At 48.6% G+C, this 22,135-nt stretch overlaps 2 protein-coding genes across 2 annotated transcripts; both read right to left on the minus strand.

Annotated features, from left to right (window-relative positions):
• Positions 1-12,848: 12,848 nt before the first annotated feature.
• HOXA1 (homeobox A1) lies at positions 12,849-14,254 on the minus strand. Its single transcript, XM_062495799.1, has 2 exons — positions 13,636-14,254; positions 12,849-13,204 (listed from the first exon to the last, which is right to left on the minus strand). The coding sequence occupies exons 1-2, from the start codon at positions 14,252-14,254 to the stop codon at positions 12,849-12,851; spliced, it is 975 nt and encodes a 324-aa protein (XP_062351783.1).
• Positions 14,255-19,059: 4,805 nt separating this feature from the next.
• Positions 19,060-20,874, minus strand: HOXA2 (homeobox A2). Its single transcript, XM_062495813.1, has 2 exons — positions 20,493-20,874; positions 19,060-19,814 (listed from the first exon to the last, which is right to left on the minus strand). Exons 1-2 carry the CDS (start codon positions 20,872-20,874, stop codon positions 19,060-19,062), a joined length of 1,137 nt encoding a protein of 378 aa, XP_062351797.1.
• Positions 20,875-22,135: the final 1,261 nt, after the last annotated feature.

The raw sequence follows: 22,135 nt of genomic DNA on the forward strand, positions 1-22,135 counted from the left end.
CTGTCATGCCAAAATATTGGGGTTCTGGCACTTTTCACATGAGTGTAGCTACTCACTTACAAGACCACATGCAGTTTCAAGCAAATGGCCCTCTCTCTAGCCACTGCTGCACTGGTTCTGACATTTCCAGCCTCATTTCACCAAATTGTATGGGGTTGTAGGCAAAGATATTTCAAATTTAATGTTGAATAGATGCAGATTGAGCCCACATGGGAGGGGAAATACAGCAGAAATGTGGAACCCCATTATAAGAATTTATCAGTGTACATTCTGCATGCTTTATAAATTTCACTAGCACGATCATCTATTTCATTCCTAGAAGAGGAAAAGCTATATTAATTTCTTGAAATAGGCAACACAAAGAGATTGACTTGAAATAAACAAAATAGTTGAAATTAAATTTTCTTGGCAAGATTTGCTTGTGTTGTTCGTCAAATAAATGTACATTATGTCTTGCACTGTTACTCAGCTGTGATCCTGTAATGTGTTCTCTGCATCCTGTCAGACATATGATCCTTTGTCCCATAATAGACCCAACTATCTCACAACCAGCTGAGCTCAGGGTCATCCCAGGGTCAGGCTGGTTAAAGATGGCTGTCAGTTCTCTGCCTGACTCACAGACGAACTTTAAATCACCTTTATCTTACTTGTGCTGATGCTTTCCAGCTATCACTGCAGCAGGAGCTGTAGCATCTATGTACAATATGGGGAAATGTCTTACAGCATCCCTGAAAATTTCTCTGTGGATCTGCAATGTGCAGTGCACTCAATGGAAAGAAAGTGCAGCTTGATGTATAATGTGAAATGGGAACTACTTCAAATACCTTTATGCAAGGTAGTTAGCAATATGGTTCTCATCCATCTTGCAAATGAAAACAATCATTCAGAGGGTGAAATATCACCTTTCAGATCAGAAATATAATTATTACTTAGCCTGAAATTTCCAGCAAAAAGAGTATTTGCATAAGAAGAACAGATAATCTGGGAAATACATCACCTAATGTTTTTATTGTGATAAATACCTCTCATCAGCTTCTGCAGCTATACAACTTCTTAATGTGTGTCACTAGTCTCCAAGGTATAAAAGAAAGACATGCCTTAATTGTAAATTTGCACATGCTTTATTACCGGTGCAATGGCATAAACACATTTAAAAGCATTGTCATTCCAGTTAATTGTGCTGATTCTGACATGTACCTATGTCATCTAAAATTGATAGTGCCTTTTGACCAGTTAGTAGCATCACGACATGTTGTGTCTTTCTCTCTAAGGTTAAGCAGGTTAGGGGCCAGAGAATGGCAGGAGAAAAGAGTCCCTGTATATCAAGTAAACACCAACAGATCAGCAGCCAAACCTCCTTTTAAGAAAACTGTAGACAGCTGAACCCCTGCACATGTTCTGCATTTCTATGTCTGTTCCAGCCACAGCACACCTGTCCCAGGCAAAGACAACAATTTCCATTGTGCCTAATAGTAAAACACACTGTTCCAGCCCCTCAGAAACTCTTGGCCTTGTTCACAATGTGTAGTACTCAGCACCCAAGCAGATGGTAACACTTATTAAAAATACTGAAGTCGAAGAAAAGACAGCAGAAAAGGAGGCAACTATTAGAGAACATGTTGTGACAAGGGAAAAAAACAATTTTCATGTTTTCCCTGGAGCAGAAGTCTGTGAATTTCAGACTGAAGAAATTGGGGGAAGACATGAAATCAACAGCAAAAAACAAACAAGCATCCAGTGACAATAAAACATCACCCTTACCTTCAGCAGAGTTATCAGTGCTCAGATCAAAGCCTCATTTTCAAACCTCACGCTGAAAAGGAAACCGCACATACTCCTTTCCTTCCCACACACTCCAGTACAAACCTGGCAGGGAATTCCAAAAGGGAGATGGAGGTACATATATCTTACAGTCACATCTGTGTAACAAGGGTAATGTTTTCAGAAAAGGAAGGGAGGAAGGGAGGGAGGGTGGGAGGGAGGAAGGGAGGGAGGGAGGAAGGAACGAAGGAATGAAGGAACGAAGGAACGAAGGAAGGATTAAAAAATCTTCAAGTCATTCATTTTCTATCCTGTGATCCACATACCTTTTAAAGAAAAGCAAGCTTTTATGCTGTATCAAAAGCATAAAACCATGGGTGATGGTAGGCAAACCAAAGAGTGCTAAAACCTGGAAGAAAAAACTTGAAGAATTAAAAATGTATTAAATAATAACAACCCCATTGGACAGTAGTGTAAAGTGTAACTTAAAATGCATTTCTGTGTAGTATAGAATTTCACACTGTGGTTGGGAAAGGACAGGTTACCACCACTAAAGACTCTCCTCTCTATGCTGTACACCCACTCCTGCCCCTACTTCTGGGCAGCAGTCTCTCCTTACAGCTACTCCACTTCTCTATAGCCAGTATTCTTGGGGCCAGTGGCAGCTATGTTCAACAGGACTCCTGCACAGTTGTCCATCTTTCTTCCTCACATAAGCCTTGCCCTTTTGACCACCCTCATTTTAACCTAGATTACAGCAATGGAAGAACTGCACCAAGGGCTGGAGAACATAAGCTCATGAAGTCTGAAAAACAAGAAAGGTTTGAATCACCAGTGAGCAGATGCTGAAGACCTTGTCTCGTAGCTGTGGATAAGCATCTGGGAAACATATAGATAAAGCTTTATTTTTAATATTCTTTTAAGTAGGAGGAAGGATCAAGGAAAAATTCATTTCCTCCATTTTCCTAAAAAGAATTTTGCATCTCTTCAGCTTTTGAGTACATCTAGAATTCATTTTGCTGGTCAAGAAAAAGCCATATTTTCAGTAGAGGCATTCTGGCTAAGCCCACATACTCCTGCTCACAATTAAGGGATGTTCTCACGTGACAGCTCAAGGGGTATCCTTCAGATCCAACTGACAGGGTCTCTGGAGCAAAGCACAGTGCCTGCCTTTGGACAAACTCACATTAAGGTACGGGTATGTCTCAAGACAGTGCTGCTGACTTCATTCCTTTCTCCCTCTTCTTTTCAAGCTCATATACTGGTTACCTCATGAGCAGTGTGACTTTTGGGGCTACTTCCACACTCCTTTTCCCGAGAAACTCCCCACTGAAACTACTAGGCCTTTTTATATAGCACAAATACAGCAGGAGTTAAGTTTTCATGATGAAAGGAAATCTGGCATTTTTTACTCTAAATATTTTACTACAATAATATTTTTTTTAAAAAGTAAGTCTTACCCTCTGAGATGTGAACAATATATCTTAGATTACTTAATCTTCACTTAAACGAAGATTGGTTTTTTACAAAGGCTGATATATATTCCTTGCCCTGGAGAATATTTAGAGACAAATCTAATTTTAAGGCTCAGGCTGGACTCCATCACTTTTAGTGCTGCTGCTCCAAACTAATATGGAATTGCGCTAAATGACACACCTTGTTTAAGCAATAAAAACATGAAATAACTTGCCTCGTTCTCATGAATCCTAAAGGACAAACCTATACACCTTTAGATGAGTCTTTTCCTTCAACATAGACACTTCAGACATGTCAGCATGTGGGGCAGCTCTCAAAGATGTTTCACCAAGGAAAATGGCTACTGGAATTTCCTACATGTAGTAACAGCATCCTTCTCACTCTGAGGTTCCATGCTGAGTGCAGACACCAGGGGTACAGGGGACCCTGTACGGCTGCATGGGGATAGATTATCCCACGTGGCTGAACATGCATCCTGCCCTCAAGGAAAGGGGCCAGGTTTGTCTTCGCCAACACACACCTGAATGCAGTTAATGTTGTTCAGCCCTTCCATTCATCTCCTGGCCAGTATTTCGGTCTCTAAGAGGAAAGGAATTTTATGAAATAAAGATCTAAGGGCTGAAAATGTGTGTGCAGAGGAGAGGGGGGCAGGGAGTGTGACAAACCTTGTAGCCCATGTGAAAAGTTGCTTTGCTTCTAGACCAAAGGGGAGGAGGCCTGATCCTGCTCTCGTGCTAGATAAGCAGATATCCTGCAGGCAAGCAAAGCTGGCAACAGGCTGAAATCGTGGTGAGAGTTAAAAAGCTTGTTTTTCTATATGCACAAACCAGAAACATTGACAGAAAAGTAAAAGAACATCTGCTCATGCTGATCTATGAATGCTTTTCCGGGATCCATTCACCTCCTTTCTTTGTCTGTCTCTCTTTTTTTCCTAAACTGAAAATTATCATTTTAAATATTTCAAGGCTTTAATTTCTCTATTAATCAAATTAAATCTCCTTATCTACAGTTAAAATACTCTGTGAGGTCCTTCAACCAAAGATTATCTGCCTTGAAATTAGAAGTCATTTTTAATACAACAGGCGGGAAATAGAGAACCACAGCTGTAGAATCAATACAACTATAAATTACATGGGAAAGGAAACGGTAGCATCCTAGCTTGAAACAACAGATTTATTATCAAAGAGGATGGTATTTTATCGACAGAGTACGTAAGTTTTATAAAGAAAGAGAGAAGGAGACACAGAGAGAGAAATCAATGTTGACATGGGCTCACAGTTGCTTTAAATGCTGCATTTGTGGTAACTAATTTTCATTTCTTCTTATAATTTATAAAATGTCACACTGAAAAATGTTTACTGGCTAAAAAATCCTGTGTGGAGAATTTTCTAAGGCAAAAAAAAAACTCCACTGATTTTAATGAATGAGATCTGGAGAAGAAAGTCCCATTATGTGTTGTGTATTTTATCCCGGTTAAGACTGGTTACTAAAGGACTTCATCCATTCCCATATTTTGAACAATATTTTCGTACAGGTTGCAGCTAAGATTTGTATTTAAACTTCAAAGATTTGTGTTTATTTTGATTCCCGCCTACAGAATAGGGTGAAAAAATTGTTCTTTCTGATAGCAGCAAATACTTTAAATGCATCACCTTCCTCTTCCACAATCAGAATTCATCTGTGGGTGATTATACATAGGATACCCAAAAAAAAAAAAAAAAATAAATCCCTAAACCTGTGATCAGAAAATTTGCTGCTAGATGTTCACTGCTTTCAATGCACAGTCTGTCCTGCTGTCTTCTCAGTGAAAAGCAAAGGGGAAATTTTTGCCTGTTGCTGAATATGAGTTTCCAGTTAGGGCCTCATCCAAAGCCCAAGGTAATAGCTATGTCTTCTTCTCTTTCAGCTCCAACAAAAGAGTCACCCTGTATGGTTGGCCAGTCTCAAAACACATCACTATGTTCAAAAAAGGGGATTACATAGAGATTATCTGGATTCCTAGAGTCTCTCATCTGGTTTGCAATCAAACTGTCTTGTTAGAGGGTCCTCAGTAGAACTTTCTGTCCGTTTGGCTGCATTCCTTAAAAACTTTACTGTATAAATGCTGTTCAACCCCTGGGGTGAGAAAGATGTGATCTGAAGAGAGAAAACTTAATCTTTACTGGTGAATTACCAGGCTCAGTGAGGCTGATTTTTGGATTTGCAGACTTGTGGGTCTCAGGTGAGCTGAGTCTCCCTGAGCAATGAGCCACAGTAGGTCCCACTCAAAGCCAAGATATGTATCAGGCACAAGCCTCAAAATCTTTCAAATCTTTCCGCTTGTGAGCTGACTTGAAAGAAGCTTGGGTGATGCCTTTTTATGTGAATCTAAGTTTTTGGGGACATACATGTTCCTGTAGTTATAGGAAAACATTCTATCTTTCCTGTGCACTGGGATCTAAGCTGTGTCACTGAAGACAGGCCTTCTCAGACCCTTTTTGCCCCACCTTCTATTTCCATGATCACTGCCTTGCCTCATATCACTGTCAGAAATACAGAAAACAAAATATACAGGGGGATGTAATGAACTGCAAAGCCCCATGGGGTCCTGCCTGTCTGCAATACCCACTTCTATGTCTAAACATATTGTTCATGTTAATACTGTTTGCTGGTAGGAGTGTTCCTCCAAGATAACATTTTTGTGTGGTGAAATATGCATGGCTCTCAAATGGCTCAGCTCAGATGGGATCACCTTTCAGTTTCTAGACAGTGTTATTTTTTTTACTCTTTTTTTTCTCCATCACAGCATGAAGAACACAACACTACCCCACCACTGCCTTTTGTTTTATGACCCATCTGTCCCCAGAACTATGCAAGGATGTTAAATCCACTGATAGTGAAGAGCTGTGCTGCAAGGATTTTTTATTTCTTGCAAAATAGAGTAATGTGGTCCAAGCGTCTACCTTTGCTGGGTGCTAGTGGGAATATTTTACGACTACGCTAAGAAAATAAATCAATGTTTGGATGACATTTCCACTGCAATTGATGTTTTGCAGTAGAATTCTTTGAGGTAATATACTCATTGCAAAAGTAAAGGAAAAGCTTGGTTTTATTGGAACAGAAGAGTTCCAATTAAAACTGTGCAGAAATTCCCACTTCTGTGGCTTAGCCCCTTCCATGACCTTCACCTTCTTATGAGGTGGGAAGTTTGGACAGGTGGTTGTTCTCCAAGACCTCTCCAATATGCCCCCACTGCTCCCTTAAGGGGTCTGTGATTTATCCAGGTGTGCTTTGCACCTGAAGGTTCACTGGTGTGCAATGGAGGAGCCCCCTATTTCCACCACCAGCCTCATCCTCACCCCCACCCCTTTTCATTGCTTAACGAAGCTGGTCTCCTGTGTTTTCTCTGCTCTTTATTGCTTGTCACCGGGGCTGAGTGACTGCTGAAGATGAGAGGGGATGAGGAGTGTGAAGAGGGAAGCTTCTGCCTTTGGTCTGAGCCTGACGGGGAATGATGAAAAACACATGGGCTATGAAAAAGTCCAGTCCAACTTTCTGTTTACCGAGCTCCCTAGAAACGTCAACATCTGTCACCAAGTTACCCCTAAAAGAGGCACCCCCTTGCTGCGGGACCCCGATGGCAGGTCCCATCCCTCTTCCCCCAGCACGGGCTGGAGCCGAGGGGTGTTGACAGAGGGAAAGGGAGGTTATCCGGGATTTGGTGATGGCTGTATTAATAGACAAAGGACATCAGAAGCGATATCCCCGGCTCAGCGCTGCGGTGCCACCTCGGGCTCGGCCAGTCGACCCGCAGAGATGGGGTGGGCGCCGGAGTGTAGCCCTCGGGTGAGCCTGACTTTTGCCGTCCCCTCAGGCGGATCCCGAAGGAGAGAGAGAGACTGGGAGCTGAGCTGGGCTCGGAGGAGCGCGGCCGCGCGTACCGCGCCCCCGCCGCCCCGGGCCGGGCGCCGAGCGGAGCGGAGCGGAGCGGCCCGGCGGTCGCAGCCCCGCTCCGTTGTTATTCCAACCCACGCAACGAATTTTCCTCGTATTAGTAATTTCACGAAGATCAAATACAAAGACAGCTGCGAATGAAATCGATCCTTACAAAATGCGTTAGAGAAGTTTTCAGTCAAAGTAGATATTTCCTAGTTCTTTCTCTTTCTCTAATTTATAATAGTCGATAGCATATTGTTTTTGGGGTTTTTTTGCTTTCCTTTTCTTTTCTGTTTTCGTTTTGTTTTTTGGTTTTTTGTTTGTTTGTTTGTTTGTTTGTTTGTTTGTTTGTTGGGGTTTTTTTTGGTTGTTTTTTTTTTTCCTGGCGGAGAGTTACAACCCCGCATGGGATAGAATTAGAAAATTAGAACATGCATAAGTACCTTGGCAAAGCCAAGATTATCGGATGCAAACAGGAGCAGCTACGCAGCGCCGAGACGCCGGGCGCGCATCGAGACAGGCACGGGGGCAAACACCGGGGCACGGCGCTCTGGTCCCTGGCTCTCGACCTCTCAGACACTATCCACAACTCTGGCGAACAAAACGCACCATGAGTCCTTGTGTATTCCTAATCCCTCCGCCTGCCGCTGGCTGCAGCACATCTGAGACCGATGTGAACGCAGGAACGAGAGCTGTGACTGAGATTGGCTTCGTACCTCCCGCTGTCGCCCTTGTATTTGGAGTTACTTGATTTTTTTCTTTTATTTTTGCTACTTTTACTTTCTTGAGGGGGAGAAGTTTTGAAATACTTTAAGTTTGTGTTTATAAAATGGGCACTCGGAGAACTCATCAGCTGGCTACCGGTTTCATGGTAGTTGAGGCTGATCATTATTCGACCACATTTTTATCAGAATCAGTAGTTCAGATTTAACTTTGTGAGACATATACTTTCAAGGAAAACAGATTGGAATGACAAAATAACGGTATAAGCAATAGTTGAAACATCCTCCCTGTGGAACAAAGGCTTACACTGTCACTGCCCTATAAAAAGCAGCACAGAAGCATTCTCCGGACCCATTCCTGCTCGTATTAGTGAAATGCGCAATCCTTTTGAAGTTACATGGCAAACAGGACTCCTTGCATGATCAAAATCAACACAGTTTGCTCCCAAATACCTAGGCACAAGATAAGACTTTTTTCCCTGGAGTGCCCGTTGATTTCATTGGTCTTCCTGAGCTTGAAACAGGAGTAACTGTGACCTGTAATATTTTATGACACATAAACCATAAAAGAATAATGTTAACAGTGAGAGCCGGCCAAGTAGTGTGCCTGAGGGAGAAAAGGAATGTTTGCCTTGGAAAAGAAGAAAGGCAAAAGGGAAAAAGAAAGAGGGAGAGAAAGAGAGAAAAAGTGAGAAAGGCAGACAAAAAAGGAAGGAAGGAAGGAAGGAAGGAAGGAAGGAAGGAAGGAAGGAAGGAAGGAAGGAAGGAAGGAAGGAAGGAAGGAAGGAAGGAAGGAAGGAAGGAAGGAAGGAAGGAAGGAAGGAAGGAAGGCATTCTCAAAAATATATTACATATCTGTTTATTCAATTATTATTAATTTCATTATTAATGTAATGCTTTTCTGCTTGCCAATTTACTGTGATCTCACAGAGCTAATTACTAAAGAAAAACACAAAAAGAGGTCTTGCTCCTAAACGGACGCAGAAAACATTCCTACACTACTCTTTCCCCCTTCAAAACAAAATGACAGCCCCGTGTTCCCGCCGGGTCCAGGGCCCGGTCGTGCCGCAGGCGGGAGCTGCCTCCCCGGGGCCGTCCCCAGAGCGGCGCTGCCTCCCGGACTCTCCCGCGGGCTCCCGCCTCGTTCGGAGCATCCCCGGGGCCTGGCCGGGAGCTCATCGCCTTCCGTGCCCAGGGTCCCCCGGCAGTTCCTGGGTGGGAGGGGGCATCGCTCTGGAAAAGCGGTTTGCCGGTAAAAAGACGCTCGAGTCTATAGCCCAAACGTGATCTGACATTACAGAGTTACTAATAAATCCCTATTAAGCATGCATTTATGCAGTGATTATGTGAACTTTGGCCTTTGCAGAGTCCCAGCGATTAACGGCGACGTCTATTGCGTTTTTGCTCAGGTTTCTGCTCTTTTCCCATGCAGGATGGAGAGGGGAGCACGGCTTCATCAGCTCCTCCAGCTGCCTCTCCACCCATCCCTTCCCTCATCACTGCTGAGGAAAAAGCCCCAAGTGCCCCTCCCTTTGCCTCCGGATCCCCGTTTGAAAATGCCGGGTCCTTTGCGGGATGTATTTTTCCCCCTCACTCCGGTACCTCTCCGGGGTATACCCGCCTGAGCGTCAGACGCAGCACGGGGAAGATGCCGAGTTTTTGCTGTCTCCGCAAAACAGCGGAAAGCTGTTAAAATTTAGTAAAAATATGCCGGGCAAAAATGAGAGGAAAGTTGTCGCTGCCAGGGAGACAGCGAGAGAGAGAGAGAGAGAGAGAGAGAGAGGGAGAAGGATGACTCTGTAATTGTTGCCTTTATCAAGGCTGTGAGATTAACTACTGGGATTTATTCTAAAGTGACCCATCACCGAATTCATTTCTGCTTGAACTTTCGGTGAACCTGAGATTAAAGAGGGGAGAGCAGCTAAGCAGTTTGTTGTTAGCTGCCTTTTCAACAGCCCTTTCAGACTGAGTAAATATTGATCGGTTTCAATCTGATTGCCCCAGAGGAAAACACCAAAGCATCTCAATAGCCTCCAAAAGTAAACTTTAAAGGTGAACAGCAGAAATGGCCTTAAGTATGATAGGAAGATACTAAACTCCATTTGACATTTGAATGCGATTTATGTTGACGGGTTTGATAAGATGCGGGGTTTTTTCTTCATTTTTCCCCCTGGGATTCTAGAGAGATTTTTTTAATTTTAAAATGTGTAAAAAAAAAATCCTCACAAGCTGAAGCAAAAATTAGTTTCCTCATTGGAAGCACTTGGTGGGGAGGGCTTTTGTGATAATTCTGTGGTGGAAACTCTAAGCTATAGATTTCCATTTTTCTTCGCCGTGCCCCTGAACCCAAAGGCTGATGGTATCGAAATAGTATTAACGCTAACAAAATGAGACAGGTTCGGGAGGTTTGGAGAGTCTTTGCTTGAAATACATTATGACTGTGGGGGGGATATATGCATACATATGTATCCCGATATATATATAGGGTTTGGGCTTGGAAGGAGATGGAATTCTTTGCCCAAGAATTGCTCATCGCAGATTGTCTCACTGACAAGTGTCTTGTCTCTCGTATTTAGGCTGTAATTTATGGCCGCTCTTTCTAACACGTTAAGTCAACACCGGTGGAATCGAGTTGTAGATCCGGATTCCAGCAATGTTTAGATCCAGATTTCGATATTGAAATGCCCTCATTGGCATGTAAATGCCACTTTAACACATCCAAGACTCTGGAAGAAGGCCATCTGTTTTGCTTTGTGGCTTTACACTAATAAACAAAAGGTAAAGTATATGGCAGGAGGGGAAATGAAAGAAATAGAGGCATCGGCGGGAGCCTTTGGAGACAGCCCTGCTCCCTTGCAGATAGCTCGGCTCTTGATATGGCCGCCGCGCCTTGCAAATCAGGGCTTGTCTCTTTTGACACCGAAGCGAAGAATATTTCGTCGACTCTCTGCGGATCCCGCAAAGCCAAGCCTGCGTGGGCAGACCAGCCTCAGGAGAAGCCCGCTGGCACTTCCCGCAGCTGGGCCGGGTGAAGGAGGTGTTAGGCGTGTTTGCGTTGTAATTCAAGAGGCATCAGTGACTTGAGACATCCCCCGTCCAGCTGAGCATGCCTCTGCTCTGTCCTGCCACCCAGGTTCTCCCCACAGAGGCTCCTCTCCTCTCCCGATCTGTTCGCTTGATATTTCTTGGAATAGTTATTATATTTACCTGCAAAAGCTTTCTCTCCTCCACACCTGGAGGAGGCAGGGGTAGAAGGGTACCGAGAAAGAGGGAAGGGACGGTGCAATGGGCTGGGGTTAACGCCAAAAACACACTGGGAGCCATCTCCCACTTTGGCACCCCGTCAAGCGCTGGGAATAGCAGCTTGGAGTGGGAGAGAGAAGCCAAGCCCGACAAGCTTAGTGCCCAGGTTAATTAAACGTGCAGTCCTTGGAGAGGGGCGTGCAGTGTGAGGAAAGACTGGCTAAAGAGAGTTTCTGCTTTTGAAGGGTGCTCTGTTTGTTTAAGTGTCAGCATCCATCTCGAGGTGAAAAGGTTAGCACTTGACCCAGGAAGTTCTCCTGTTTGTGCTTCAGAATTAGATTGGGATCATAAATTCCTCCCAGTAATGGAGAATGGAGAGAAGGGCCTTACATTGTCTAAAAATAATATTGTTTGAGCATAGGAGAGGAAGAAGTTTTGTGTAGGAAGTCAGATTGGGCTGACAGAGCTCTGACTCTGGCAGAACAACATAGGAGGAGTAAGGTTGTGAGACTTTTATTCCCTTTCCCCCTTGGAAAGACCCCAGTAGAAGAAAATAAGGGAAACAAAACTGCTGAGCCCAGCCTGTGATTCAGCTCTGACGTCACACAGAGGTAGGCAGACGAGGGCTACCTGAAAGTGGAATATATTTATTACAGACATTATAAGGACCCGTAAATCCTGCCCTGGATTCCAGCACTGGTGGAATCACAGAGCTTTTCATGATTGTACAGAAAAATCAGGAGGACATTTTGCTCACACACGACAACTGATAGAACTCAGTGTACCCGCAGTACAGCAAAGCACAGTGCGTCATGCAAAGGTCTGGACACCAACCACAGAAATTATACATTCATTTGGCCATTTGTCACATTCACGAGTAGTTTGAAAAGACATCGAGTCTAAAGGAAGGTTAATATGAAAATAGGAAGAGGCGAGGTCTTTTGGATGGTTGTACCCTTCAGCTGAGCATAATCCAACACAGCTTTTGGGGCAGGGGGAAAAGGAAAGGGGGCAAGCACACAGGGTAAGGTTTAAAAAACCTAGTGCAATTGAAGCCTTGTTTGTCACATTTAAAGAAATAGCGCTACTTTTTTGAGGTATCTGCTTGAGCTTAAGACGTTTACTTGGTACCGTTATCTACTTTACCAATATAAAAATGGATCCAGTTTGGCGAATGCACTCACCCTGCTTAACCTGATAATCGAAACATCATTCTAGAAAAATCTGTAAAAAGATAAATCTCTCGGACAAAGTATTTACAAGCAACGAACTCATTGACACGAACAAAGAATACATTAAATTAAGGGGATGAAAGTCCTATAAGTCGTGTAAACACTTGCAATAGTGCATCTCTTCGTGAGGTTATGTACCCTAAATAACCTGTCTTTCACTCAGGGAAACTCGGTGGAGCGTCCTTGCAGTGGAGGAGGGAGACCCTTACGCGTACGCCAACACAGCTCCTCCAGCAGAAAAGGAAGGGGAAGGGGGGGGGGGGGGGGGGGCGCCCAGGAAGAAAATCCTCTGGCACCAAGGCGCCGGGACCCGGCGGAACCGGCACCCCCGGGGCCGGACGGCGGCGGGGGCGGCGGAGGTAGCGGGGGAGGGAGCGGCAGCCCGCCGAGAGCTCTCGGGGATACCGACAGACCGAAGGACGGACATAACGGCGGTGGACGGACGCGTGCCGTGCTGGCGGGGCCGTCGCGCCGAGCGGCCGTCGGGGCGCGGCCGGTCTCAGTTGGAGGCAGCGAGCGTGTCCGAGGCGGAGGATGCGGGAGAGGCGCTGCAGGGCGAGGAGCAGGACTTCTCCGACGAGTCCTCCGCCTTCTCCTCGCAGCCCGTGGGGGTGGCGGGGGAGATGGGCAGCAGCCCCTCTTTCTCCCGTTTCTTTTGCTTCATCCGCCGGTTCTGGAACCAGATCTTCACCTGCGTCTCGTTGAGCTGGAGGGAGGCGGCGATCTCCACCCGCCTGGCCCTGGTCAGGTATTTGTTGAAATGAAACTCCTTCTCCAGCTCGGTGAGCTGCTTGGTGGTGAAGTTAGTTCTGACGGTGTTGGGCTGCCCCACGAAGCCGTACTCGCCAGCCTTGCCTGCGAGGGGACACGCAGCGGTAAGTAAGAGAGCGCAAATGATTTATAGGCGATGTAATCAATATGTCCACACCGGCTAAGCGATAGGGAGCAAGAACTTCCTAGGATAAGAGGGAAACCCCGGCAGGGTGAGTGATGGAGTGCGAGGTGCTAAACCCGAGTCAGCCTCTAGTGTCAGAGTAAACTTGATAAGTGGTATATGAATTACCAGAAATATGACCACGGGAGAGGAGAACAAGGGGGAGTCGAGAATAAGTAAGGAATAAGCGGCGCTGGCTTTCAGCTCCGCCGGCAGACAGGCGCGACTGCTCCCAGAGGTGTGGGCCGCCCTACCTGCCCAGCGTCCCGCGGGATACTGCGCCTCTTTCCCGCACCCGCGGCGGAAAGGGAGAGGACCGGCCCCCGCCCCGGCCCTCCCGCCGGCCACTGACCTGTTTTGGGTGGATTTCTTTTCACTTTCATCCAGTCGAAGGTTTGCGCCGGCGGCGAGGTCTCGGTGGAGGGGGAGCGGGCGTTTTCCCGGTGGCCAGCGTGGAGGGGAGACAGGGCATGGTTGTAGGTGCCCAGGGGCAGGCTCTGCTGCTCCTGCCCGTAAGGGGGAGGCACGTACTGAGCGGGGGCCCCCGAGTAGCCCTGGTGCGGGAGCGGGTGCTGCGCAGCGGCGGAGGAGGAGATGCTCCCCGAGTACACGGCGGGGGCACAGGGAGGGAAGCCGCCGGCCAGCTCCGCGTCCTGCCCCAGGGGGTAGGGGCTGTACGCCGGTCCGAAGCCCTGCGCGCTGTAGGTCGGGCCGCAGCCGGGGTGCGCGTAGGACACCCCCAGCCCTCCGTGGTGCTGGTAGGCGGCGGGCTGGGCCGGGGTGTGGTGGTGGTGGCGGTGGGGGCTCATGGGCACCCCGCGGCCCGCCAGGAAGCGGTCCTCTCCGCTGCAGCTGCCGGCGCTGACGGCGCAGGGCTGGAAAGTTGTAATCCCGTGGTCGGGGTGGTAGGCGCGGGCGGCGCAGCCCCCCGCCTCGCCGCCGAGGACGGGGTACTCGAGGAAGGAGCTCATCCTCGCCGCGTCCCTCTGTCACGCCGCCACCGGGTCTTCAGCGTCCGGCGGGGCCGCGCCAACTTTCCCACTTCCTCCATGGGGCCGGCAGGAAAATGACACGAAGGCGCCGGCAGCGGGCAGGCACGTGGGGGGCGGCAGCCAATGGCTGCGGCGCCCGCGGGGCTTCCCCGGCTCCTGTCGCTGATACAGCGCCGCATCGGGGGCATTTAAACACCGAGCGCTCCGACCCGCGGCACCGCGGGGCAGGGAGGCGGTGGCCGTGGGCCCCCAGGGGGTGGGGGGCGGGCCGGGCTGTACACACACACACACACACACACACACCCCCGCCGCGGCAGCCCCCTGGGTCTCGTCCGCCAGCTGAGAGAGGAAGGCAGGAGAGACCCGGAGGCTGCGCCCGGCCCGCGGAGCCCACCGGCCGTCCTCTCCAGGGTGAGTGCTGCTGCCAGGGTGCCCCAGCATCACCCTGCTGTCGGCGCTGTCAAGCTTGCACGGGGCACCTCTATTGCCTGCCGACCCCCGGTCGGGGCAGCTTCGGGGGGGATGGCGAGGGGAGGTGACTGGATCCTCGGCACGGGCTGACGGGTGGGGCGGAGAGAGGTAGAGACAGTGCTGAGACCATCAGCCCTTGGAACGGGAGCTGAGAATGGGACCGTGGATGCGGCTGGGGACTTCTACGGGGATGGGAATTGAGATAGGGACAGGAAGGAAGGTAAGGATAAGGTAGAGAATAGGCATGGGACGGCGGACACGGATGTGGATGGGATGCGGGTGAAGATGGAGACGGTAATAGTGCCGGTACCGAGGGATCTCACTGGTCCTGCCCCGCCGCAGTCCCAACGCGACGCCACGCCAAGAGTTAAAGGGGCTTGTCCTGCCGCATCACCAGGCGGCCGCGGACATTAGCATGGAAATGAGGAGCTTTTGGGAGTGATGACCATTGTGCTCTCCCAGGCTCACCGGCCACCCTCTGGCCCTCATCCCTGCTCCCTCCCGCACCTCTGCCGGGTTCACCTTCGCCAGCCCAGGGTTGGGGTAGGGAAGGAGGAGCCGGGGACAGGAGGACCAATGATTGGACGGGGGCCCGGGGGCTCCGCAGCCCATCTGCTGTGCTCCCGCAGCGCCGCTGCAGCCCGTCCGCCTTGGGACAGGGTGGGGGGACGGCTGTCCGGGGTGCCGCGGGTAGCAGCCCGAGGAGGCGACCCTGGACAGGGGCAGAGGAGCTGCGGGAGGCGCAGGGCCCACCGCCCCGGCCCCTTTGTCCCTGCAGTCCGCCACCTGGGTCGGCGGTGGGGAGAGGTGGCAGATGGCCAGTGGCAGAGGCGGCCCCAGGGCCCTTGGGGACCCCGCTGAGCATCGACTCCAACCTACCCCTCCCCAACACCGTGGGGAGTTGGGTAAAAAAGGTGTCCGTGGCCAGAGAAGAAGGGATAGCGGTGAGATGTGGGTTACGACCTCATATTCGGTTTACGTACGCGGAAAGGGAAAGGGGAGGTAAAGGCCGGGCGTCCGTCTGTCCCAGAGCACCCAGCCGTCTGCAGGCAGAAAGGACGGCGCCAAAAGTCTGCAAAAGAAGTTCTGCAAAACGTGAACCTCGGAGAAAAGATGGATGGAAAGTCATGTCCCCTGACATGAGTCCCAGGAGGGGCTGGCCCCTCTATTTCTACAGGTGCCGACTTCTACGTCCCTCTGTTCTCACGCTCGATTCTTGCTTGGTTTGAAATCCAAAAGGCTCTTCTACCCCTCCGCCACTCCCCGCTCACGAATACACACACACACACACACCCACAAACACACCCTCAAGCTCCTCCCTCCCACATGAACTACAGCTCTCTTTCCTAGGTGCAAAGCTGCCCTATTGCTATTAGGTCAGCCCTTATTCCACGGCATCTGCACGGCCTCTCCATCGTCAGCCAAAACCGAAGGGCGCCTCTCTCCACCACGCGTCTATCCCGGTGCCCTCCGTATGTCTATTTGTTCTGATTTACTGCGGAGGCAGGGATGGTTAAGGGCCCTCTGGAAAGGTTCAGTTTCTTAAACTGCAGGGGGTCGGAGTGGAGGACAAGAGCAACAACACTCCAGAGGCATTTATGGTATTATACTGCGCCTGTTTTGGCTACGGTCACAGCTGTAAACACATTTATTTCATTCTTGTAAAACAGTTGTGTTAAATACTGCGTAAAGCGGAGAAGAAAGACAGCGATTAGGACTGCTTACTAATAAAAGGGTTGATATCTTCTCAGTGCTTTTTCCGTCAGCCAAGAAAGAAAAATGTTTTACAACAAGTAGATCCCTTTTACCCGTAAATTCCGATGAATCACTTTTCTTACTGTCTCCAGCATCCTGAAATCCTTTTTTCTCTGCCTTTTTGGTGCCATTGTCTCTTGTTGCATTGTCTCTCTGGCAGGGCTTTCGGGTTTTGCTGCCCGCACTAAGCATGGGGGCAACATCATGAGAAGGGTCGGAGCAGAGGAGGAACACACACCACACCCTCCCTCCTCCATGTCCAGGCGAGGGGGAGCTACTGCCCCTTCCCCCTGCCCTCAGGCCATCCCGGCCCCTCCGCGCCCCTCCGCGGCTTCGCTCCAGTTTCCTGCCACGGAACCGAGGCTGAGGGGGCGATCCCGGCTCTTTAGGCTTTTCCGTGGGAGTGTGCCCCCGCTGTGGCCCCAGAGTTCACCCGGAGCCTTGGAGGCGGTTCCCTCTTGCTGGATTCCCCCATTTATTTAAATTGAGTTTGCGAGAAGTTTAAACCTCGTAGCACGTTTCCTTTTCCCTTTTCTTTTTTTTAATTTTATGTTTCTGGTTTTTGTTTGGGTTTGGGGGGGGGGAGGAGGCGGTGTTTTATTGTTTGGGTTTTTTTTTTTTAGTTCGTTTTGCTTTGGTTTTCTTTAAGCGTTGTCAGCATCCGGAAATCTGGGCACAAAAGAAACCCCAACCCTTACATGCGTGTTGCGGTCCAATTTAACCCAGTGGCAGAGGAGTGAAAATGCCGGTAAGGCTGCCCGCTTTCCGCAGGGATATGACTGGAGCAGAGGGAAGGAGGAGAACCAAGGCCGAGGTCTCACCGCGCCCGCAGCTCAGCCAAGCTGTTGTTTTAAAAGAGCAATAAAAGTGAATTATGACTAAACGCCTTCTCACTTAATGGTTTTAGACGGGGATCCCCAGCCCCGGCAAATACGTAAGAGGATTTTTATTTGTGAATGTGTTCCTGCAATTGATCTCTTTGATGACATTCTCATTCATAGAAAGAGTTTGATTTATGACTTTCGGAAGAAATGCGTTCAGCCCTTCTAGCTATAATCCACGCATCCCAGCTCCACAACGTGTTCCAGGGCTGGGAGACGACACTGCTCGCATGGACGGACAGCAGAGCCCCGTTCACAAACCCCCACCCAAGCCCCACTCGTTTGTGTAATGCGACCACTCGCACCCACAGGAACGCAAGGAGCCGTGAACGTTCCCGCCCGGGATCCCCTGCCCCCGGAGCGGCAGAGCCCCACCGGTATCTGTTGCTCGGTTTTAGCCCGGAGGACGGGGTTCACCCTCTGCTCTGGGGGTTCGGCAACGCCGGCTGGCAGGAAATTTGGAGGAGATTTCTGAAAGCCCGTCTTTGCAGCCTTCAGCAGAAGAGTGAGGAGCCCGAGGAAATTGTAACTTTAAAGCCAGAGTTTCCCCTTTTCGTTATCAGTCTTTCACCTCCCAGGAAGGCTTACACAGAAAAATATCTTCGGGTCTGCCCCCGCACCGCCCTCGAGAAGGATGGAGTGGAGAGGCCGGTTCCTCCCTAAATACTTTTTTCTTACCCCTGCGTTTCTGCCACCCTTTTGATTTCACAGGCACTAACTTCTCCATTTCCTCTCCTCCTAGGTCTGATTATTTCTTGGATTACTCAGCACGTGAAAAGTAACCAACCACATTCTTTGTGAGCTCTGATATTTTTTAAGATACGTTTTTTGAGTTATCTTGCTGACTGCTAAGCACTACTTTCTAGAAAAACAGGATTATATTAAAAAAAAAACCCAAACCCTTTCGTTTGTGTAACAGGCTGGTTTCTGCAGGGGACGCTTACCCTACTGAGTCTCTCTTACATTCTGCCTCTAATAGAAAAAGTCCTCGTTCATGCTTTTGTTACAGCTCAGGATTTCCAAGCTTTGTATCCTCACAGAGATAAGATGCCACATTTATACATTAAAAGGAGCAAATCTCCACCAAACCTGCCAACGGTTTTAATTTCTTTAGTTTGATTTTCCTTCCCTTGTGACAATCCTTATAATAAAGAAAATTAACGAATTTTTCTTCCATCATGAGTGTCCTAAATTGCCAAATGGGCTCGTTGTCAGAAGGCTGTATTTTGATTATTAGTAAATGAATAGTGGAAGAGATGGGGAGAGATACCCGTCATGTTATCCATCTTGAAAGCGGAGAGAAAGAGAGGAGAAAGAGAAAGAAAAAAGAGAAAGCTCCTTGTAGCAAACAAGAATTTATTCTACCAAAAATAATTATGACAACGCATCCTAATGCAATACAAAAATAAAAAGAAAGTGAAGATACATTCCTATATGATCACTTTCTTACAGACCTCATATATTGCTTTCATAGAAGGACCTAGAATGTGGCTAGGTTAAAATTGAACACAACTAAAACTTCATAAGAAACGGCAAAATGGCATATCAGAGGGAAGTAACAAACAGAAAATACTGAGGAGGGAAAGGAGGGGAAAAATAAAATTAATTCACTGGGGGAAAAATTAAGAAGAATAAGGAGGAGAAAGCAGGACCCTTGGAGAGAACGTCTTTAATTTCTTAGTAATTCAGATGCTGCAAGTCAATTGTGGTGAGTGTGTCTGTAAAAAAGTCGAAACTGTCAGCAGAGATATCTACGGGACTGTCCAGAGATCCTGGCAAACTGGGGGAAACTGCATCTGAAAGCTGTAGGCAGGAATCTGTGGAGAAAACGTTAAAGTCCTGTAAAGAAGGGACATCTAGGGCCTCAGGACTGTCATTGTTCAGGCCAGCTGCACAGTTCTGGGCCATTGTTGAGAGGCAGTTTTGAACAGTGGGTGACTGATGTTGAAAATGTTTCAGATTTTTCTCATTGCTCGTTAAAGGCGAAACGGGGAAAGTTTGGGATTCGCCATTGTGCGCATTCTGCGCCTGCTGCTGGGAGAGGGCATTCTGCTGGAAAGCGTAGCCTTCCCGCTCCAGGAGAGCACCGGAGACGTTGCTGAGGGCTTGCTCGAAGAGGGATTTCTCCTCCTCCTCCTCTTCTTCCTCGTCCACCGCTTTTTCGGGGTCCTCTAGGTTCTTAAATTTTCCCTCGCTGTTTTGATTCTCCTTGCACTGGGTCTGTCTCTTGTGCTTCATCCTCCTGTTCTGGAACCAGACTTTGACTTGTCTCTCAGTCAGATCCAGCAAGGCTGCAATCTCAACCCTCCTTGGTCTACAGAGATACTTGTTGAAATGAAATTCTTTCTCTAGCTCCAAAAGCTGGGTGTTGGTGTAAGCCGTCCTCAGGCGCCTAGATCCACCGCTACCGCTATCGGGGATTTCAAGGGGGTCTGTTAAAAAAAGAAAGAAAAAAAAAAAAAAAGAAAAACACCACCACCACACGCACCCCAAAGCATCACCGCCAGAACAGCGAAAGCAAAGACACACGGACACACATACAAAACAGATAAATGCACGGGTTGAATTTCAGCACCCCGGCACATCGCATCCCTGGGGGGTGGGGGGGAGTGCTCTCTCTGCGTGTATGTGTCTATATCTATATGTCCATATAGCATAAAATAGCAACTGCAACAAAATGGCCGCCTTTGGATGCAGTAAACCCATTGTGTTGCACTGCTGAGAGCCCGGTGTTGCGTGCCCCTCGGCCACCTCCGCCAAATCGCTGCCTCCAGCTCCCCAACCTCCCCACACCAGAGCAAACTTTATATTAGCCATACCGCAATTTATAATTAATGCATCAGCTGCTTAGCTGAGCGGGAGCAATCTATCACTCTTCATTACTGTCAAATATCCTAACTCTAGGACGGCGAGACAAGAGAGGTCAGCTCCAACTCAAATAAATCATCCCGCATTAGGCAAGTTTGGGGAAAGTTTGGGTTTCCATCGAGCCCCGCCAGCTCCGTCCTTCCCGCCCGCCCGCCCTCCTCCTCGTCCCCCCGCGAAGCCGGGGGGATGCGGGGAGCCAAAATAGCGGCCCGGCGGGGCTGGCGGCACGTCTTTGGACTGACCTTTGTGGCTGAGGCAGGCAGGTCCAGCGGCTGAGGCGGAGGCCGAGGCGGGCGGCAGCGCGGATCGCTTGGACGCCTTTTTCTCTTTCATCCAGGGGTACTCCGGGGGCGGCGGGGCTCCAGCGGGGCCCGGGCTGCCGCTGCGGCCGCGGGGGCTCGCCTTGGGGCGACCGCCGCCGCTGTGGCGAGGGTGGCTGCCGGGGTTCAGGCTGGGGATGGTCTGCTCGAAAGGAGGAGGAATCAGTGTCGAGTGTGAAAGCGTCGAGTTCTTGATTGATGAACTTTGAAATGTATCACCGACAGGGGGAAAAGATGTCAGGCACTCAGCAAGCGATGGCTGGCTATTGATAAAACCGATCTCTCGCTCAAATGCGAAATTCATGGCCTTCAACTGGCAGCCCCCGTGGAGAAAAAGTTCCCTCGGATTCAGGGGCCTCGGGGGGAGGGGAAGGCCCAGGAAAAAGGAGAGAGAGGAGAAAAAAATATAGCATAGAAGATCGCTGGTGGGGTGTTTTTTTTCTAATTCACTGATTACAGCCGTATGGGGACCGTGCTACTATTAAACTATTGAATTCATGGAGACAAGGTTGAAATTGGACCGAATTGGCTGTCACATGATTGCCTCTGCCCAATGACAATTTGGGCTTTAATCAAAAGAAGCCACTGTCTGTTTGATTGATCCAAAAAAGTCGGGAAGGAACGCCTCATTGGGGGCCAGAAAGGCTTTATTTACAATTTTTTTTAAAAGGGGAAATGATATCTCGAGTATCTATCCCCTCGGCGTCCTAATCTGAAATGATCGGTGGTGAGGAGGAGGGTGCGTGTGCGTGGATATGTTTGTGAGAGAGGCTGCGAGTGTGTGTGTGTGTGTGTGTCTGTGTGTGTGCGTGTGTGTGTGTGTGTGTGTGGCTGCTTGTCCTGCAGCCTGCTGCCTTCCTTGCATCCACCCGCACACTCTTCTCTCATTGTTTGGGACTGTCAGGAAAACGCTTTGCACCTCACAAATCATTTAAGCACCTCAATCTGACGCCTTGAGTCATTAACAAAGTAATCCATTAATCTTCAAAGTTTTGACACCGTCAGGCCCCCGCATAAGAAGTTGCACCCAGGCAGGAGTCTGAAGCAGAGGGTCTTGATTTTTTCCTAGGAATAGCACTTCCTCCAAAACTAGTTTCGCCTTCCCGACTCAGTCTCAATGGGTTCCTTTGCTCCTTTGTATTTTTGTTTATTTGTTTGTTTGGCTTTGCGTTCTTGTTTGATTTTTTTTCTTTCTTTCTTTCTTTTTTTTCTTTTTTTCCTCTCTTTCTCTTTTTTTTTTTTTTTTTTTTTACTCTTCTTTTTTGGCGACTATCGGGTGTACAGTACGAAGAACAATCGGTCGTCGGTGCTGAGCCATTGTTTATCAGGATCTTCCTCAGCAACCTCGCTTCGAGGGGAAGAGTCACATAGGCAGCAGCCCTGGCGCTTCATGACTTCCCTCTCCAGTTGGCTTCCCGGGATTGGACCGTAACACATAACCCTAGGAGAACCTCTCTGGGAGAGCCAAATCGCGAGGCTGCAAACGCGTCTGGCTGTTGCCTCTTTTAAAAAAAAGTATATATCCCGTGCCTTAGCTTGCAAACGATACTCCCGTCTGCTGGCAT

Source organism: Cinclus cinclus, chromosome 1 (assembly GCF_963662255.1).
Source record: "Cinclus cinclus chromosome 1, bCinCin1.1, whole genome shotgun sequence".
Classification (NCBI taxonomy): Eukaryota; Metazoa; Chordata; class Aves; order Passeriformes; family Cinclidae; genus Cinclus; species Cinclus cinclus.

Coding starts and splice junctions, on each gene's coding strand:
- HOXA1 (XM_062495799.1), bottom strand. CDS start 14,254: ATGAGCTCCTTCCTCGAGTACCCCGTCCTCGGCGGCGAGGCGGGGGGC. Junction 13,205..13,635: donor AAGAAATCCACCCAAAACAG/GTCAGTGGCCGG, acceptor GTCCCCTCGCAG/GCAAGGCTGGCGAGTACGGC.
- HOXA2 (XM_062495813.1), bottom strand. CDS start 20,874: ATGAATTTCGCATTTGAGCGAGAGATCGGTTTTATCAATAGCCAGCCA. Junction 19,815..20,492: donor TGCCTGCCTCAGCCACAAAG/GTCAGTCCAAAG, acceptor TTTTTTTAACAG/ACCCCCTTGAAATCCCCGAT.